Source organism: Epinephelus moara, chromosome 8, assembly GCF_006386435.1.
Source record: "Epinephelus moara isolate mb chromosome 8, YSFRI_EMoa_1.0, whole genome shotgun sequence".
NCBI lineage: Eukaryota > Metazoa > Chordata > Actinopteri > Perciformes > Serranidae > Epinephelus > Epinephelus moara.
The window spans coordinates 14,828,509-14,848,330 of NC_065513.1; the positions used below are offsets into that span (position 1 = coordinate 14,828,509).

At 40.8% G+C, this 19,822-nt stretch overlaps 1 protein-coding gene across 1 annotated transcript in view; it reads right to left on the reverse strand.

Annotated features, from left to right (window-relative positions):
* Positions 1-10,575: 10,575 nt before the first annotated feature.
* Positions 10,576-19,822, reverse strand: part of mfsd3 (major facilitator superfamily domain containing 3) — a 29,698-nt gene continuing 20,451 nt past the window's right edge. The window contains exons 5-6 of the mRNA XM_050051574.1: positions 16,672-16,781; positions 10,576-13,091 (exon numbers count right to left, since the gene is read on the reverse strand). Of these exons, the coding sequence (XP_049907531.1) occupies positions 12,885-13,091; positions 16,672-16,781 (317 nt within the window). The 3' untranslated portion in view covers positions 10,576-12,884. The remainder of the gene's footprint in view (positions 13,092-16,671; positions 16,782-19,822) is intronic.

Below are 19,822 nucleotides of genomic sequence, written 5' to 3' on the forward strand. Positions count from 1 at the left end.
TTTGTCTCACAGATGACACATCAACACTTACATGAATGGTAATACAAGATTAGTTTACCCGTGAAGCAACAGGAAAATAGGATGTGTAGGACCATGCTGTACATATCACTGAGGTGATTTCAATGCAATAAAACAATATTTACAGTACAGCTTTGCACCAAAATTAAGACGGAAACACTTTGAGGTACCAAGAGGAAGTATAGATTCAGCTTTTCGTTATTTTAAACACTGCATGAAAACCTTATTGGATTGGACATGGCGGCTCAGCTGTGTTTGTGCATAGTTGTGCATGTGTATTCACGTGTGTGCTTGTAGAGCTCTAAGCACTGAAGCATGCATGAATTCATATCTGTAATGTAGTGTGTGTGCATTTTGAATGTGATTGTTGTGTGTGTGTGTGTGTGTGTGTGTGTGTATGAGAGAGCGATACGGGAAGGGAGAGAGAGAGAGGAAGGGAGAGGCACAGAGACCCCCATTAGTCGCTTTGGCCCGAGGCTGAATCCCTGATGATGTCAAACAGTGTAGTAATGGTACTGTGTTTCCCCCTCTGTCCTTTGGTCCGTTCATTCTCTCCTCCCTTCCTCCACAAATCTCCACCCTTCCTCTCCTCTTTGCTCCATCACCTCGTCGCTTCATGTTTTCTCCACATCAACACACCCATCATATATACATTCATTTTGGAAAGTGGCAGGTAGTTGGACATCATGATATATACAGTGAAACCACACAGGCTGTGATGTATTCTAAAAGGTTTTTTTTTTTTTTTTGTTTTTGTTTTTTAAAGGAAATGGAATCATCTTCTTGTCCTTTTGTTTTTTAAAGGAAATGGAATCATCTTCTTGTCCTTGTTTTAAAAAGTGCCTCAATGCTTAGGTTTCCTGTGCTTATTTAGAGAAGATTAGGTACTCTTTATGTGAACTGTGTAAGTTACTGTTTCTAAAGTTCACTCTGTGGACACCCACAAACCGTGTATGTGTCTTGTCAATTTAAGCCTGAATGGAATATTTACATTATGGCGGTTTCAGAGAGTAGAGTCGGCGATTCTGAGGGAATGATTGTTGATACTTGAACTCAACACCCAAACAAATGCAAAGAAACTAGTTAGCTATGTTAGCATCTTTAGCATGGAGGTCCAAACACATTGGGTTGATTCCAGTGCTCATAAATAGCACATAACTACCTTTTTGCAGTGGGCTGCGTTTCCACCGAAAACTTTCTGTATTGTACCTTTAGAACCAAAAGTAACTCCCACGGACTAATACCTAGACCCTACATCTCTTTAGTGTTTTTCAAAACATTAAAGGAGTTTCCATAGGAAAATGCAATCCTATGCCTGTTAGCATGTGAAGCCAGCTTAACATAAAGATCAAATAAATTGCTTTGGAATACATTTAAATTTTCGGAAAAGTGCAATGCAATTTTTATGCAAAAAGCACTCTGGTATCAGTATCAGATATCGACAGATATCCAAATTCGGACATCGGAGTTGGATTGGAACTGAAAAAAAAAATGGATCGTATATCTCTAGTATGAACACCAGATTTTTATTTTTCAGTGCGAAAACAGAAAATAAGGAGATATTTGCTGAATATGACAAAAAGTTTTAATTCAAACTAAATTCTACACTCAACTTTGTCTCTGTTTTTAGTATCAAATTTCACAGGTGTTTACAGGACACTTCCTCGAAAACTATCAGGAAATTACCCTTGAAATAAAACAAAAGTTAATGCTCTTCTAAACACAATGTTGTAGACCACTAGAAATTGAAACTGATACCAACAGCTGGGTGTCTGTACACTGTAGCATGATATCACAAACATTTGTAAGTGATACCAGCATGACAAATTTGACATTTCCCATTTATTCAGAGCCTCGATTTCATACCACAGATATTCTGATATGGGATTAAGAGAAATTTGAGTCTTTCTTGTGTGACTGCACTCTAAGAAACAATACATTTTGTTCTCAGGCAAACTTTGCCAAAGAATGATTTCCCTGAGAGATACTGTAAATAATAGAGGCCTGGAATATGATAGGATTGAGTCTGCCAACAACAACAATTCCTCATGTGCAGTTTTTTTCACCTGTTATGAATATGGATGGATGGATGGATGGATGGATGGATGGACGGACGGACGGATGGATGGACAGATGACCTATAAAAGTTCCTTCATCAGGAGGCATGGAGCCAGCCAGTTAGGTAGACAGCCATATAGAGCTGGAACCCTTTAAACACCATCACAACGCGCTGTTAACTCCTCCGTCAACAACTAGTCCCGACGGGTTGTCCGTGTGTGAGGGCAGCGAGATGGAGGAATGGATCGGAAGGCGTCAGAAAATAGATGACAGAAAATGAAAGAGAAGAAGTGGGGTGTGTGCACAAGAATGAGGCTTCTCCTGTCTTGGCCCTAATGGTCCAAATGAGGCTGGGGGAGCGGACGTGTGTGTGTGTGTGTGTGTGTGTGTGTGGGGCTGAGAATGAAGGAGAGAGAGTGGGGATGCGGGAGGGTTGGGCTGAAGGGGTCTGAGCCTGGAGACTGAGGCAGACCAGAGTTAAGTGACTCAGGCTCAACACCATATGAGCTGGCAGCTTGTCACATCCCAGCCCGTCACTAAGGGACCGGATAGCAGAGCCTGTTTCCCCACAGAGCAGCTCCCATCACTTCAAATGCAAACACACGTGGTTTAGATCATTTTATTGTTTTACAGAAACTTGAATAAAGGCGTGTTCACAGCTGCATTTAAAATATTTCTGTCAAGCTGGTGAAATTTGACATGTGAATTTCCGCCTTTTATAACTAACAAGTCATCTTGACTGCATTGACCTTGAGGGGACCGAGCTGGAGAGTCAAGAAAGGAATTTGCTACAGTAGCTTACCAGCTGTGTCTCACCATCAACTTTTTTTTACTGCTCCACAAAAAAAAGTGTTTTTAAGACAGTTATGAGAGGGGAATCAATAGTATATCCTTTAAACAAATGATCAAACTAATGTCCTGTAGCCAACCAAGCTAACGACCTTGATAACTGACAATTAGCAAGCTAGCAAACTCAGAGAGCTTTTTTTTCTCTCTTCACAAAATCTTTATTAAAATAAGGGCAAAATGCTAGAGGAGGAGTTTTCTCTTCATCCAAACTATAAAAGAGTCAAGCTAACACTTTTTTTCTAGGAGTTTTTCATCTTTTTAAGATTATTATTACAAGCTTAACCCTACATGATACTGTAGTTGCAGTTTATTTTAATGCCCATTTCTCGAGACTTTTCGATTTAACCCAAGACAATGAATGAGGACAGACATTAAAGGCATACCTTTTCCATTTTCAACCAGCTTTGTATCATAACAATGTGGGTAATATGTGTAAATGATCTGTGGTTAACTCCCCTCCTTGCCAGCAACCAGATTTCTCTGCTCATTTCTCTGCTCAAATCAGATTTTTGTTGGCTCTATGACTGTTGTTCAAACTACAGATTTTACTTCTAAACCAGACACAAAGAGTATACCTCTCTTACTTCTATTTCTAAACTAAAATGTCTTCAGAGGCATATAATAGTGTACTGTTTGGCTGTAATATAAGAACTTGTGAACAGGAAGTGAGCGCCATACTGTTTCCTGTATTGTAAAAATAAAGGCTGAAAGTACTGAGCTCAAACAGTAAAATTAAGCAGCGCTGATCAAATATGAACCAGGAGTCTGTCACTGTGTTGCCTGTTTCTTGCCTCAAATGTTTTCAGAAACATATTTTAGCTCATCGTTTAAGTGTAATTCAGGATTGTTTGTTATCAGCCAGCCGCCATATTGTTTCCTGTGTCAAAACAGACAAGACTGAAGATCTTTAACCACCAGTGGGAGCATTTATGGTCAGTGCAGTGCAGGGCGTTGTGGTAGTTGTATGTTTTCTACCTCTTGAGCAAAAGCGAATGCCACAGCCCTTTTTCTCTATTTTCTCCAGTTATATGGCACCAATTTCAAAAATATTTGCATCTTTCTACTGCATAGAGAGTCCAGTTTTATGAAAATACAATTTTTCTAGCAGTGAAATACTTATTTAAGATGAAAACTTTTCCACAAAGTAACCTGTCTTTTTTGACACCACCATTTGCTTACAACTGATTTCTCAGTTATCCACCACTTGAAAGTTGCATACATTGCAGTATGAGATGTGATCACAGTTACTTTAACCAGCTTGATCTTCATGTGATACCGGATTTTCTTTTTATATGCAAATACAACTGGTATACAGTCATACAGCCAAATGACACACTCACACAAATGAAATAAAGGAATTGAGAACCATAGTTATGATCTTAAATAAACCCTGCAAGGATGCGAACACCCGGAAAATGACCTCACATTTCTATTCTTAACACACACACAGAGCCATTTACTTTGTGCCGTCCCAAAACTATGTCACGGTGATAAAAGCTCATAGATCATGTGTCTGTAAGCATGTGTACATTTACTGTACTTTATGTGAAATCTGTTTATGCTGCCATCTTCTTTGTCTCTCATTGGAATATTCATGCCAATTAAAAGCCTGTACCTAAAAATAGACAACTATGATTATGTTGGCAGGGAGCAGGGATCCTGTATGAAAATTAGTCGTGTATTATTAATGAAATGAGTACAGAACATACAATTTATTCTTAAGTTATTCAGCGGGGTCGGGCTTGTAGTTATTGCTCAGAGGCTGTTAAGGTGAACTCGTGGCATCTCAGTGGAAACTAATTGAAAATTCTACTCAGGCTCTCATCAAAATGGAAAATGGCTGTTTCTAAATTAAGTGGAGGGGATTAGGTGCGTGATTTTTTAAATTAACTGTATTCAAATACTGGTAATTCCCAAAAAGAAAATTCTCAAAAACACGATTATCACACACACCCTGAAATAACAGAGCAGGATAAATGGTCATGTGCTGGATTTATTTTGCAGATTCAGTGTGTGTGTGTGTGTGTGTGTGTGTGTGTGTGTGTGTGTGTGTGTGTGTGTGTGTGTGTGTGTGCCACAATTATTTCAAATGTTGTGACACACAAGACAGACAAATACTGTTTCAGTTAATATTTGACAGTATATTTTTAGGAGCTTTTCTGACACAAAACACATCTAACTCGAGATAAAGCAAATGTGTAATGTTCCTCAGTTCCCTCTCCACTGTCCTTCTATTTTTTAGATCCTTAAATCTCCACAAAGGCTGACTGAATACATCTCACTGCCTGTTCCTACAGTGGTGATCAGATCCACACACAGGTGTGTGTTGTAATCAAGTGAAGATATCTGCCTGCCCGCAATGGAAGAAAATACACAAGCACTTCTCTCTTCTTGGGCTAGAGTTACGGCGCGGTCGTTGTGTCTTGGCAAACTGACTGAACTGTGTTCAGCAAACTGAACCTTCACTGCTCCTCTGTCTGTCCTGCAGGCTCCTCTACTTCCTCCATAGATCTGCTCTATTCCTCTTTGAGCCTTCACTGCTGTGGGGGGCACATGCAAAAGATCATGAGATACACAGATATGACCATTATCATTCTTTACGTTTACAGTTTATGTGACCCAGCAGCTACACTTGTGAAGTACACACTTTAATGAACACTGTTGTTTCCCCTTTTGGACTTGAACCATTTATGTGTGCAAAACAAAATAAAACAGTGACTGTTTTATTTTGTTTTGCACACATGGCTTTAATCACCCTTTAATCTGGGTTAAAGGGTGAAATGGGTGCTGATCATTTGCCCTTTCATAGTACAACTTAGAGTGTTTTTAAGGAACATAATACTGAGATCTTTCCAGTGTTATCAGACAAGATTTGTCGCTCGTCCTCTGGATATTTCATTTCAATTACTCTCTCTCTCTCTGTCCTATTTTCTATTTTTGGTCTTTTGTCTTTCGCCTGTGTGTTTAAATGTGAATATGTTTACTGTGGATGGACCATTGTGAAATGTTTTAACTGCTGTCTGTATAAACCTCTAATGCAGTTTTATTTTCTTTGTACATTATATTTGAACAGTTTGAACAGAGGTGCTTCATGTGAATAATTTTAACTTCAAAGGAGCAGTGTGAAGGATCTAGTGGGACAAGAGGTGAGGACTGCAGATTGAAACCAGCTGAAACTTCTTTTCATTAGGATTCCTTCAGTGTTCATTGTTCAGGAGGTTTTTACTGGGAGCTAAATTAACCACAAAGGTCTTCTTTCTTTGCAAAACAAACAGTGATTTAAACTGGTAAAAACACAGAATGAAGCAGCGTCACGTTACAAATCTTTGTTTCTCCGACGCTGTTTTGCATGCTGGAGAAGAACTTCACCTTTTTTCTCAGATAACTTCAGATCCAGACGTTCCGAAGGGTTGTTACCAGGAGCCAATTATACACAGAGGTTTTTTCCTCTCCAAAACAAACAGACCCAGTGATTAAAACTGCTAAGAACACTGAAAAAAAACAGTTTCACATTACACATCAGTGTTTTTCCTATGTTGTCGGCTCATTGCGGAGGTGCTACCACAGTGGTCAATGCAAAAAGAGGAATGGCCCTCTAGAGCCAGGGTTTTTTTTTTTGTCCATTCTGGGCTACTGTAGAAACAACATAGCAGACTCCATGGATGAGGACCTGCTCCCTGTGTAGACATAAATGACTCATTCTTAGGTAACAAAAACACGATTCTTTTCATTTTCAGGTGATTATGCACAATCAAAACCTTCGTATTATACTCTCTCTTATTATGTTACATTCCCTCTCAGCCAGTATATCCCCCTAAATCCTACACACTGGACCTTTAAAGGTGAGTTCCAGAGTTTTGAATAACATGTTTGCTGATATCGAACCAGGTTTCCATGCAGATTTTTAGTGTTTTATCACTATCTTTTTATCTTATTATCATTATTATCTATATTGTCTTATTTTACAGATAAAGTCTGACTACATGTATGACATTTAAATACAATAAATTAAAGATATTTGAATATCTTTTGAAATTAGAGCTCTTAACAACTTCAGACTGGAAGTAACATCCATTGAGGAGCCATATTATTGTCTATTACTCATGACGTTCCCAGTTAAGTCCACCACCTATTGATGAAGACTGTGAGATGCAGTTTAAAGCTTTGGAAAAAGCTAGTAAGTTGACCTTGAATTATGTTTGGGAAGGCAGGTTTATGATGTTGTAGTGTATTACCAGAGTACTTGAATTTTAAACAACAACTCAGAATTGAGCATTATGGAGCATAAAGTATAAAGCTGCTGGAGTTTAATATGTTGGCACTGAAGCATTTATATGAGTAATAATTGTTGTAGTTTTATCAGGTGAAAGAATAAACCATTGTCTGAAGAAAGTGTAAACCTAATCCAGAATCTTGCATTAGAATAAATACATTTTGATATGAATTTGTATTTAAATTGTGGGCAATCTTGACATACAAATTGTATAATCAAAATTAGCTCCCATATGGATTGTTTAGATTATTACTTTTTTAATCACACACAGAGTACTATTTGGATCCTGTTTACACCCACAGAGAAATGACAGTGACATCTAAAATGTTTGTGTTTTTCTAGTTTTAAAAATCTGTCTTAGAGAATGGAACACACAAATACAAACTTCATGTGAGCGTACGATGAAGTTAGTTGAGAAAGCAGAGGAGGAAGACAATGGACAAAGCGGTGGGAAGAACGCAAGGAGAGAGGAGATAGAGAGAGAGGTGTCCATGTCCCTCATTCTGCAAATAAACAAAAAGTAAACACCAGTGGAGGAAACACTGTGACATTTGATGCTGCTGATCGCTCCTCCACCTGCCCACTCAAGTTTCCCAGAAGGCCATTCTGCCGGCCACGGGACAAAAGCAGCGCAAAAAGCCAACACCTCTCTCCCTCTTGGGCACTCCGAGACAAAAGAGGGGGAAAAAAACGATACAACACCTTTGTTTGCTGAGATTAAAACATGTTGCATTCTCTGCCTCTCTCCCATCCTCTCTCTCCTCTCTTCCCTCCCTCTCTCCCCAGAGGTAACTCTACCAGGTGAGAGATGTAACTGTCAGTGAACTCTCCCTCTCTCTCCATCTTGGTAACTCATAAAATCTGCCTTATTATTTCTGTGTATTCCATTGTTTGGGTGACATTGTGGCGCGTCTTGTGAACGCTGTGATTAGCGGATCAGCCTTGGCACAGGGTGAATGAAAAGGCCTATCCTTTTGCTGTGTGATACGGGTATAAAGTTGGTGATGTGACCAGACTTGTGCCCCAGCCTGATTGTTAATGACCGAAACTGAATAGCTGTTGACATAAAAGAACACCAAGCCGTATCCTTCCATATAGGGAATCTGACTCTGATGATAGCACCTCAGGAATTCACACATGAACTAACATTAGCGCCATGTGCCCTGCCACTTCATAGGAAAGTATTCACTGAATAATTGCCTGATCCTTGCACTGTGATAACACTCTCAGGTGTAAGGTAGACTGTGTTTACAGCACATGCCTGGCAGACTGACCCGGCTTCTCTCACTCTCTTGGCAGCAAGTCTTATGCAATTCCCATATCTGTTATTATTCCACAAAGTTCACAGTCGAAATGTGAGGCAACACGCACATCAAATCCACCAATCTATTGCTACAATGGTAGCCGTAGCAGGGAGGGTGGCCCAGAGACACGCATACTCTCCACGGGGGGTTTCTGCCAATCTGGCAACCGCAGTGGGAGGTCTCACTCTCATCAGCGCTGTAGGATCCAGACCACTTTTCTACCTTTCCTCACTCTGTCGTCTGCACACAGGCTTTAATACGGAGCTACCAAGTGATGTGCCCACAGTTAACACATTCCTCCTTTTTTATTTTTTTGTGTTTGAAAAGTGTTTGAGCTCTGTGGATGATCCAGAGTCATCAGGAGACTGTTTATGCAGAGATGTGTTGCTGTTGAGGCTTTCAAATGTATTTTTTTCAGTATAATTAACCTGCATTGTATTGGGGTGACAGCAGAAGTTCCAGAGGTAGAGATCTCAAAACCACTGAAACAGCAATTTTTCAATGTTTTAAATTAATTTCCTACAAACACAGGAAAAAATGAAACAATACGTTGAGAGTTAAAGTTATTTTTTGACATTTGAAACAGTAGTGTAAGTATAAAGTAGTCTTAAGACCAAGCAGTGCTAACAAAATGAAAAGAAATTGGTAGTTTGCCATTGTTGTTGTTTCTGCTGTATGCTTATTACTCAAAACAACAATTGAAATGTGTAAAATGTGTGAAACACTTCTTTTTACATCTCCAAACAGACAAAAAGTGACCAGAGTTTTGAAAAATTTGCATCTTAGGTGTTTTAAAAACAATCAGGTTTAGTTACCCAAAACTCTGTTTGCATGAGGACAAGCAGCCACAGCGTAGAGGAAAATATCAGTTTTCAAAAATATCTGTGAAGACAGGGCTTTGAGCAGTGATACCTGCAGCCTGCAGGCCAGATAGGGTGCCGGGTGACCATTTTCTAATCCATAACTAAAATAAATTGATTCACACTGGGATACTTTTTTTGTAATTTGAATATAAATAAGGTGCCAGAGCGCATTAAAAAGCCTCAAAACAGAGCTTCATAAAAAATAAATGGTACCAAGGGACGATCCCTTGGACCCCAAGACAGTGGTCTGGGTAGCCCCGAATGTTCTCAGATCCTACAAACACCCCTGCATACACCTGACCTTTGCAGGGCTGCGGCGACTGGATTTGCCTCTTGGAAAAGATGAGTGAGGACAACAAATGTCAAAAGGTCGAAAACCTATTATATATACTAATAAATATTACTGTTTATTATGGCCCCTGACTTCCTGTCATTTTGCAAGTGGTCCCCTGGAAAGCAAGTTGACAGATCCCCAATTTAGAGAATGTCATACTGCTGTAAAAAGTGCATGGTGGGGGTGCTGTAGTGTGAAGCTGAAGAGGTCAAGTCTTGTCAGTTCTAAAAAACAGGTTATGTCAGGACACTTTTCACAGATAGGAGGTTCAGACTATACTCTTTGGAAAGAACAGAAAGAAGCCCTCCTTCCCCGTATACAGCATACAGCTTGACAAGTTTGGATGACAGAACGAGCAGTGGGCCTTTGGTCTCATGTGACTTTTAAAAAGACACCAAACTAAACAGGCCTATCGCTCTCACTCCTCGCTTCTGTCTGAGAATGGCAAGAGGATAAAACATAAGCTTCTCTCCTCAAACCCTCCCTCTCGATCCCCACAACGCCTATCCCACTACACAAACAGTACGCCCAGATAATGAGTCCGGGTGAGAAAGTGTAAAGTGGAGGTGTATTGAGGGGCCGTGTAAGCTGGCCTAATCCTCCTTCACAGCATTTGTTGTGTTATTAGAGCTGTAAGGGTTGTGGATCCTGTGACACGGGCCCTATTCACCACTGTAGCCCTCAGCCAGTGCACTGCAGAGAGCCAGTGTTGTGTTCAGAGCTGCTATAAGCCACAGCGGATTCTCAAAGGTGGGAACGTCCTTACAGACCACACAGGACCTGTCCCCCGGGGGACAGAAAATGTAGTAAAATCTGGTGATGGGAGGTAAACACCAGAGGCCACATAAAAAGACACCAGACTCACAAAGATTCACTCAGCAGCTTTATTTTTTGTGCAAATCTCATGACAGAGGACCTGGCTACATGGATGACCCAGTGATGATGTGGTATGGCATCCCTTTATTGATTATGTGGGTGAAAGCAGGTATATTTTGGCTAAGTTTGCTGAGATCACTGCCTTTACGTAAACCAATCCATCCTTGATTTATACGCCTGTCTCCCAGTAACATAACTATCAGTTTTAACACCTCCTCCCAACTCGACTGCAAACGAGCAAACATCAGATTGTTTCACTTTTACCCAATGAACATGTCCTAACCTGCTCCATGCATCAACTAACGGGCTAAACAACATGTCCCTTCTGTGAAAAACTTTTTTTTCCCACTTGCTCCACCTCCAACCTGACGTCCTGATGGCCTTGATGTTTCTGTTTTCCCTCCAGTCAGCAGTGGATGAGATCATGGATGAAAAGCCGTTCCACACCAAGCACAGATTTTCGTCTGATAAATTGGCATGGATATTCATAAAAATTTGATCTGATTTTGTGGGTTCTTATGAATTCTCCTGCACCCCTTCCGAACAATTGTGCAGGGAAAAAATTTCTTGGACAAACCTCAATTTTGGCATATTTTTGCCTGCTGGAATATTTAATTGACAATGACAGGTTTTAGTTGTGTGGAGTGGACACTGGCACTATGTAGGAGAAATGGAACACAGCAACGTGAATAATCTGAACCGGACCCCGTGTGCATGGCTGTAATACTGAAAATTTGCATGTGGATTTTCCGTATCCCAGCACCACATTTCCGGATCGTGCTGGTGAGAAAAGGCTTGAAGAGACTCTTACAAGGTTAAGAAGCAGCACATCATATATGATCCACAACAGGAAATGACATTAGTTATGAATAAATAACTCTGATGCTTACTCATTTGCAAAAAGAAGAAATTAAGTCGCAAATATTAAATATTTCATCCCCTCCTCGTGCTGCAACATCACTCCCAGTATGTAGAAAACTTTTGCAGGCTCCATCTGCCAGAGTTCGCTCACTCGCTCGCTGTATGTTAGGAAGAGGTCTAAGACTTAACTTCTATGAATACGTTCACCTACAGTCCAGAGCCTGGTGAAAAGAAAACATTCTGAGCTGCTTTCATTCATATTTTAAGCCTGGAGAATTATTCTATATAGCATACAGTACCATGGAGAGTTATAGTATATTTTAAAGTACATATTGACATTTTCTAAACATGAAACATAAAAGTGACTGCAGTTTGCCAATGGTATTGGTCTTTTCAGTTTTATTAAGAGTTATTTTTAGAGTACGTCTGATTCTTTGACTGAGAAACTAAGACAAGATGGCACCATGCAGTGTGTAAGGCTGACGTTCCCTACAAGAAGTAAGCCATCAAGGTCGACCTGTTCGGGATTTCACTGTAATAATCTGCAGTTAATTAAGCAGAATAAATGCTTCTCATTCAACAGCTGAACTGCATTTTTATTTCCTCTCTAAAATGAACCAGCTGCACTAACTGTAAACCTACTTTGGCTAACTGTTGTGGCTTAGATAACATCGTGTACGTGTTGTAACTATTCATTGTGAATGAGAGTATGCTCTACTTGGTGCAGCTACTGTACATTCGCCTCCTGTGTATCGTACCATACAGCGCTGATACGAGGTAGTAGAGATTCATTTAGAACTGTAAACCATACAACTCAGGAGAATGACTAACATATTCATATACAGTACAATATGATAGAACAAGCATCACAGAGTAGCGATATTGCTTTTGGCTACAGCTCTTATTGCTGGCTTGTCAAAACATTAGAATGGCTCAGATGATAAAAACAGCTTTATCTTTCAACTCTCAATACAGTAAGACTGTACATCTCTGCTAATGCATCACACTGATTGGGTGCACCAATCCCATCATGCCCCAAAACGTAATGTGCTCATCTTTACCTACATACTATCTGCAAGTTTCCTTGCACTACTGTAAATATTAAGACTTTTCCAGACATTTCAAATGCAAAATAAAATAAATATAAGGCCAGTTTTGCCAGTGAAATGACAATTGTGCAATTTGAAAAAAAAAAAAAAAAAGTAAAACAAAAGCACACTCTGCAATAGAGTACTTAACTGCATGGCTGATTTCTCCTTAAAAATGGCAGAACAAGAACATCAACTCATTCAAGATCTTCTAGACTAAAATGATTTGCTTAAGTCATGAGTGTTATATTTATCGGGATTCAAGGACTTTTGAGGAGTCTGAATACTGGTCATCAATTTTAACACATTTTCAGCACCTGCAGACGCCCCGTATCAGGACCTTTCACCCCGATCCTGATCTCACTTGGGCTGTTCTTTGAGCTGGTGTTCCCTGAGAGCACCAGTTAAGGTAGCCGTCCACACATGCAGGGCCGTCCCGGCGGAGAGGGTGAGGAAGAAGAGGAAGGCAACTTGGAAACCAAACCAATCCACCACGCCTCCGGCCAGAGCGCTGAACGTCAGCTTCCCCAGCACCTCCAGAGTCGCCAGGAAACTGTAGTGGGTCGCCTGCAGGAGAGAGGAAGAGCGGGGAGGTAAGATGAGGGGGAGAAAGGGTGAAAGGAGTAAGAGGAGGAGGTAAAGGACAGGGAAGTGAGCGGAGAAAAAGGACAAGGGGTAAAGAGAGGGTTTGGAAAATAAAGGCACATTGTAAGTAAAAGGAGGGAGTAGTAGCTGGGAAAGTGGAGAGGTGACACTTCATCCTATCAAATTATCAGTCGATGTTTGCACCTGTGACGCCGATTTATTTGCAACAACAGACAATATGTGATTTTCGGGAAAAAGCCAGCGCAAAAGGAAACGATAGCGGAGAAAAAATAAAAAAAATAAATTGAAAAGACTGGAAGTCTGAAAGAGAAAGCGTGAGATCATGGCCTGAGACGATGGATGGAGGCCAAACGAAGAAGAGTATCTGATCACGGCCTTGAGGCTTTCAAGACGGAGAGAGAGGGGAGAGGACAGAAATTACCTAATCTCTCCAGACCTCCCCCCTCTGCCTGAGAGCACAACATTCAGGTGAGGCAGGTAACTCCAACGAAACAGGACTCTAGTGACACCTAGACCATTATGAACTAATGCATCCAATAGGCTTCTAATGTCTTTAATCCATCAAATAAAAACAGATTAATTTGTAAGTAACTGAATCATTTTCATGCACAAACAACTCCTCTGCTTTACAAAAGAGTAATAAAAATACAGCAAATGTGAACTTCCAAAGCCTTTTTTTTTGTTACCGTGAGTGTGGAACTGTTCACCTTCAGCTTCTTTTACAGGATTTAACATGTTTGTTTTCCTCTGCACCATTTCTTTTGTAATCTTAGAACTAAAGCTGTAACACTGAGTTGAATAATTCATGAGCAGATTGACAGAGAATTCATTGTCAACCATTTCAATGATCAGTAAATCATTATTTATTACGCAAAAATTACAATCATTTTCTGGTTCCAGCAACAGGTGCAAGCAAATATAGATACATTTGAGAACTGCGATATTATGTTTTGTGCTACTGTGCTGATTCTCAAGACCACTGTATCTATTTTCAAATCATAGATAGTTTAAATGCAAAGATTCATGACAGCGGTTCATTTTGTGTTGTGCTTAAACCTCCCACTGCCAGATAGCTGTAATCTATCTTCAGCCATCTGACTCTTGCACTCCATACACTCACGTACTGCCAGTGTGTTATAGGGAGAGTGATAAATACAAAGGCAGATCTCACTGTTCTGAGTGCACTAAAAAATACTTTTTTAAAACTTTTTAAACATGATTTCATGTATATGGTGGTGTGTTCTTTGCACTTGCATATCCCCTGGCTTACAGTGTCGTAATATATCACAATATATTGAATCTGAACGCATGTGTTGTGATATATAGCATATTGCTAGATCCTTGCCAATACACAGCCCTAGTTCCAGCTTCTACAATGTGAGGATTTGCTTTTCCTTGGTTTATATTCTCATTAACTGAGTATCCTTTGGTTTTGTATTGTGAGATGAAACAAGGCATCTGAAGACATCACTTTGGAGTCTAGAAATGTTTCACTGTTTTGTTACATTTTGTAGTCTAATCAATCATTCAGTTAAAAAATAATCAAAGATTTATCGATAATGACTTGCAGCCCTAAATCCTTGTGTCATATAAATATGGACTGAACTTGTCATTTTAAATTTTATGGAGACTGGACAAGGCTGACGAGTGAATCTGAAATGTTTTCATCCATTCCAACAGCTGGAAGCTTTGACGCTTCATTCATAAGCTGACAATCAATTTCTACATCAACATTTAAATGCTGCACAGCTTTTTTTTTATGTTTATCGACTCTGTTTAAACCTGGTATTTCTACACAGTTGCAGATAAAGATTAGACTACACTAATATTATTAGTATTATATGGTTTGTAGAAAAAGATTTCAGTGGCGGCTGCATAGGATTGTTGCCCACTTCCCACCAGACCTTTTGAGGTCCAAAAGTTAAAATGTATTAAAAAAAATCCAGATTTAATCACTTCCCAAATTCACAATCTATTTTCATAACAAAATAGTCTGCTTTAATCCATATTTGTTGGCATTTAGGCTTTCAAAAAACTGCTTGCTCTGCCACTTGCGGCACACAAAAGGAGGCATGCAGCAACCAACAGCACCATAGATTACATGTATTCATTAAAGAAAGCTGATTTAATAATAATAATTATAAAAACTAACTTATCTAATCGGGTTAATCACTTTATTTAAATCGAGAATGCTGTTAGAGGATTTTACATATTTTTTTAGGGTGATGATGTCATAAAATATGATAACAGACATTTCAGGCTTCATTCGAATAGAATAATAGAATAGAGGCTTTGAATGTACAAAAAACCCAAAAAAAACATTATGAACAGCCCTACCTGAAACAACTGCTTTGCTTTGTAATATATAAATTATCGTTTAGGAACCTAATCACTGAAAAAGAAAGACTGAAAAACAGTTGCTATCAGTTCGGTGAGAGTTGAGGATCTAGTGGTGAGTTTGGACTATTTGAGCTCTAACTGTGGTCTGTGCACCGAGGTAGAGAGCTCTGAGAGCCTGTGTGACCACAGCTAAGTGGAGTGCCTTTATTCTGAGCAACTTGTTTAACAGATTGGGTTTCTTTCTCCTGGGGATCGTTAACAAGCACTCACACTATCAGCTTTCTGTCACTGGATAGCACTACCTTCAGTAACACACACACATGTACACACAACAAGCACACAAGAGCTAATGCTCCCCCCTCCTGTGTGCGCGTACACACACACAGACTCACACACCGACGCACTAACAAGCAAACAGTATACTGTATGTGTCATGAGAGCCTCTCAAATTAACTGTGGTTCTCATCATCACATGTTGTGATTGGTTCTCCTCTGTTATTTATTTTATTAGTAACCAGATCCTGATATCTGTGTTACAGCCTGTGATTTGTCTCCCCTTTCTTCTCCACTTTAAGAGTGACAGCAATTTAAATGATAATTTGTCACCTTCAGAGATTGACTGAGTGATGTCTGAATGGCTGTGCGAATAGCGATCACCTCCAGGCAACGATGGCCCAGTTACGACGGGGACAAAAGGAGTTATGTCAAAGAGGAGAAAACGAGAGAGGAGAGGAAAAAGTCAGAGAGCGTTTAAAGGACTACGGAATGACAAAGAAATAGAGTGAGGTGGTAGATGGGACAATGCCAGTGAGGGGGGGACAGAGAGAAAAGAAAGACGCAGTGAATAGAAACTGGGTCTGAGATTTTCCAGGTGGAAACAGCTGATGAAAACTGACAGGTGTAGGTGACGATAGGTGTGGCACTGTATGCTGAGGATTTCCATCTCCGGCTCGCCTTTGACAACCAAAGGAAATGACCTAAAATTACATAATGGCAAAACTGAACCAGAGGACAGAGGAGAGGAAATACAGGAAGGAAAGAGGGAGAAAAGAGTTGTCTCTTCAAACCACAGTAGATGACCTAACACCAATGAGACAATTAATACTAAAAAACATTTTGACAATGGAGGAAAACATTACATAACAGCAGCCTGGGTCTCAACAATGACAGTGTTGACAGGTATAAATAAACCCTGCTTTACCTGAATGCTTTCCTCGGCCCTTTGAGTGCAATGCATCATGGTAGTGAAAGTGAGCGTGGTGATGAGACCACCTAGGAAGTGTTGAACACTCATGCTGAGGATGGCCATACCTGAGGGAGCGAACACACATGAGCAAAATCAAGCAAAGGCAGGCACAAAACGTGTCTGAGTGCAACTACAGTAAGTTTTGTTCTGAAAAAGGAAGGAAACTATCAGTTTTACACTGCTGTCTGCGCTGCTACTCTTCTCACTATACTATTCTATGTAGAAGTCAAAGTAGGGAGACAAAGCAGCGAGAAACGGTAAGCTGCTGAAGTGTCTCCTCTCCGTTCTCCCACCATCGCCCCCCCCCCACCTCGTCCCCAAAACACATGTAGTGTATCCTCTGAGGGGAAGTGGCAGAGCGGTGTTAGTGGGGAAACACAGAGGAACCACAGAGCCTATCTGTCTCTGCTCCCGCTAACACTGAATTATTCACTCAAGCCGCCAGAGTTTTTCCCGAATAAGACTCTTCAGTCAGCGACACAAGACTGTTGGAGTCACACAGATACATCGACTGATCAGACTGGAAGAGTGGGAAGCGGAGGGTTATCATGTAATATTGAAAAATCTGAAACTGAATGTTTTTTTTGGTTGAGTTTTCCTGAAATCTTTGTTCTGGGTTTAAAGCAAAGGAGGGGGGGGGGGGGGGGGCTCAACTTTCACTGTGAGAGGCTTGATAGGGGAACAGACAACTCAGACGGAGATAAATGGCGTGAATCTGAATCCCCAAAGCTTTGCGACTGGCTGTGTAACAGAATTAGATGTGTCATTCAGACATTAATAACTGAATGGCTCTCTGGAGAGAGAGAGAGAGAGAGAGAGAGAGAGAGAGAGAGAGAGAGAGAGAGAGAGAGAGAGAGCACCTGTCTATCAATGTCCTCTGCATCATCATATCTGTTGCTGTACTAATACTGAACATCTGGCTAAAACATCAGGTCAATAGTTCGCAACCTTTTTTTGGATTGCAAGGTTGTGTCCGACAACCTCTGTAACTTTCTGAAACAGCAATCCAACATTCACGTAGCGACTGGGTGTGAGAAGGTGAGAGCTTAAGCAAGGCTTGAACCTCTGTCTAGCACTTGTTTTTCCGTTCTTTACCCAAAAATTTCTATCAATTTTTTGTGTGTACAAATGGGAAAAATCAATCATCATTTTATGTAGTAGAAATATGATCTTCCTTTCTTTTTCCTATCTCTTTACTATCCTTTGACCTCTTTGTAATTGTGTAAACCCCTGTCACAGGCTACAGTCTCCAGGTCACTCAACCAAAGACCAGACCAGGAAAGGCGTCAGTTATTGTACTGACAGATTAACAATTTTCACTGTGAATGTAAATATCTAACATATGGGGTAAAAACCCATATCACTGTCTTAAGTCCCCTGATCACCTCTATTATAAATCACTCCCTCCAAACTGGTCACGTTCCCCCAGTCTTAAAGAATGCCATAATCAGACCACAGCTCAAAAAACCCACTCTCGATCCGGAAGTCCTATCCAACTACAGGCCCATCTCCAATCTCCCCTTCATATCCAAAGTACTTGAGAAAGCAGTTGCCTCCCACCTCCAGGACCACCTTAAACATAACAACCTCTTCGAAAAATTCCAGTCCGGTTTCCGCTCTGCCCACAGCACAGAAACTGCCCTCGTAAGAGTCACTAACGACCTCCTCATATCATCCGATGCTGGCTCCCCCTCCCTCCTCATCCTCCTGGATCTTTCTGCTGCATTCGATACAGTTGACCATGGCATTCTATTAAACCGGCTCCACCTTACCATTGGACTCAATGACACTGCCCTCAGTTGGTTCCAGTCATACCTCACAAACCGGACAGAATACATCTCCCTGGGTAACTCCAAATCAAATCCACACACAGTCACTTGCGGTGTCCCCCAGGGGTCAGTCCTTGGCCCTATCCTCTTCATCCTCTATCTCATCCCCCTTGGTCAAGTCATCAGCCGCCACGGAATTTCATTCCACTGCTATGCCGATGACACACAGCTCTATGTAAATGCCACAGCTGCAACCCCACCCTCATCATCACAGTCATCCCCGTCAAAACTCACCACCTGTCTGGAGGAGATAAAGGTATGGATGGAGCAAAACTTCCTCCAACTCAACAGCTCCAAAACCGAAGCCATCCTGGTTGGCACCCCTCACCAGACCAAATCATCATCCATAACCAGCATCACCTTTTCTGGCTCCAACATCCCCCTCTCATCAACAGTCACAAATCTTGGTGTAAAAATGGACCCCCAGCTCACCTTTGAATCCCATATCAACCACCTTTGCAAGACCTCCTTCTACCACCTCCGTAACATTGCCAAACTCCGCCCCATTCTCTCCCTCTCAGATGCCGAAAAGCTGGTTCATGCCTTTATCTCCTCCAGACTGGATTACTGTAACGCACTTCTCATCGGGATTCCTAGCAAGAGCCTGCAGAGGCTTCAGTACATCCAAAACTCTGCAGCTAGGATCCTGATGAGAGTGCGGAAACATGAGCACATCACCCCCATCCTCTACTCACTCCACTGGCTTCCCGTCTCCACCAGGATTGAGTACAAGGTTTCCCTCCTCACACACCAATGTATCCATGGACATGCCCCCCCTACCTCAAAGAACTTCTCAACCCACAAAACACAACACGCTCCCTCCGCTCCACTCACTCAAACCTCCTCCACATACCCAGAACCAGACTCAGGACCATGGGAGATAGGGCCTTCTGTGCTGCTGCCCCACGTCTGTGGAATGCCCTCCCTGACACCTTGAGGGCACCACAATCCACTGACTGTTTTAAAAAAGGTCTCTTTTTTTTAGCAAAGCTTTTGGTCCCCCTTAGATGTTTTTGTTTTTAAACCTTTTTAAATAACTGCTCATCTTGTTTTTATTCCCTTCCATTCCTTTTTTTATTATTATTATTTGTTATCGTTCTTTGTTTTTAACCTGTAGCACTTTGAGATCTTTTGATGAAAAGGGCATTATAAATAAAATGTATTATTTATTATTATTATAAAACCATGCTGTACAGACATTACCTAACTTTAATATCCAGTTACATACCTGCCAGCCAAGCTGACAGAAATCAGCTGACATACTCAATTGGAAAAGT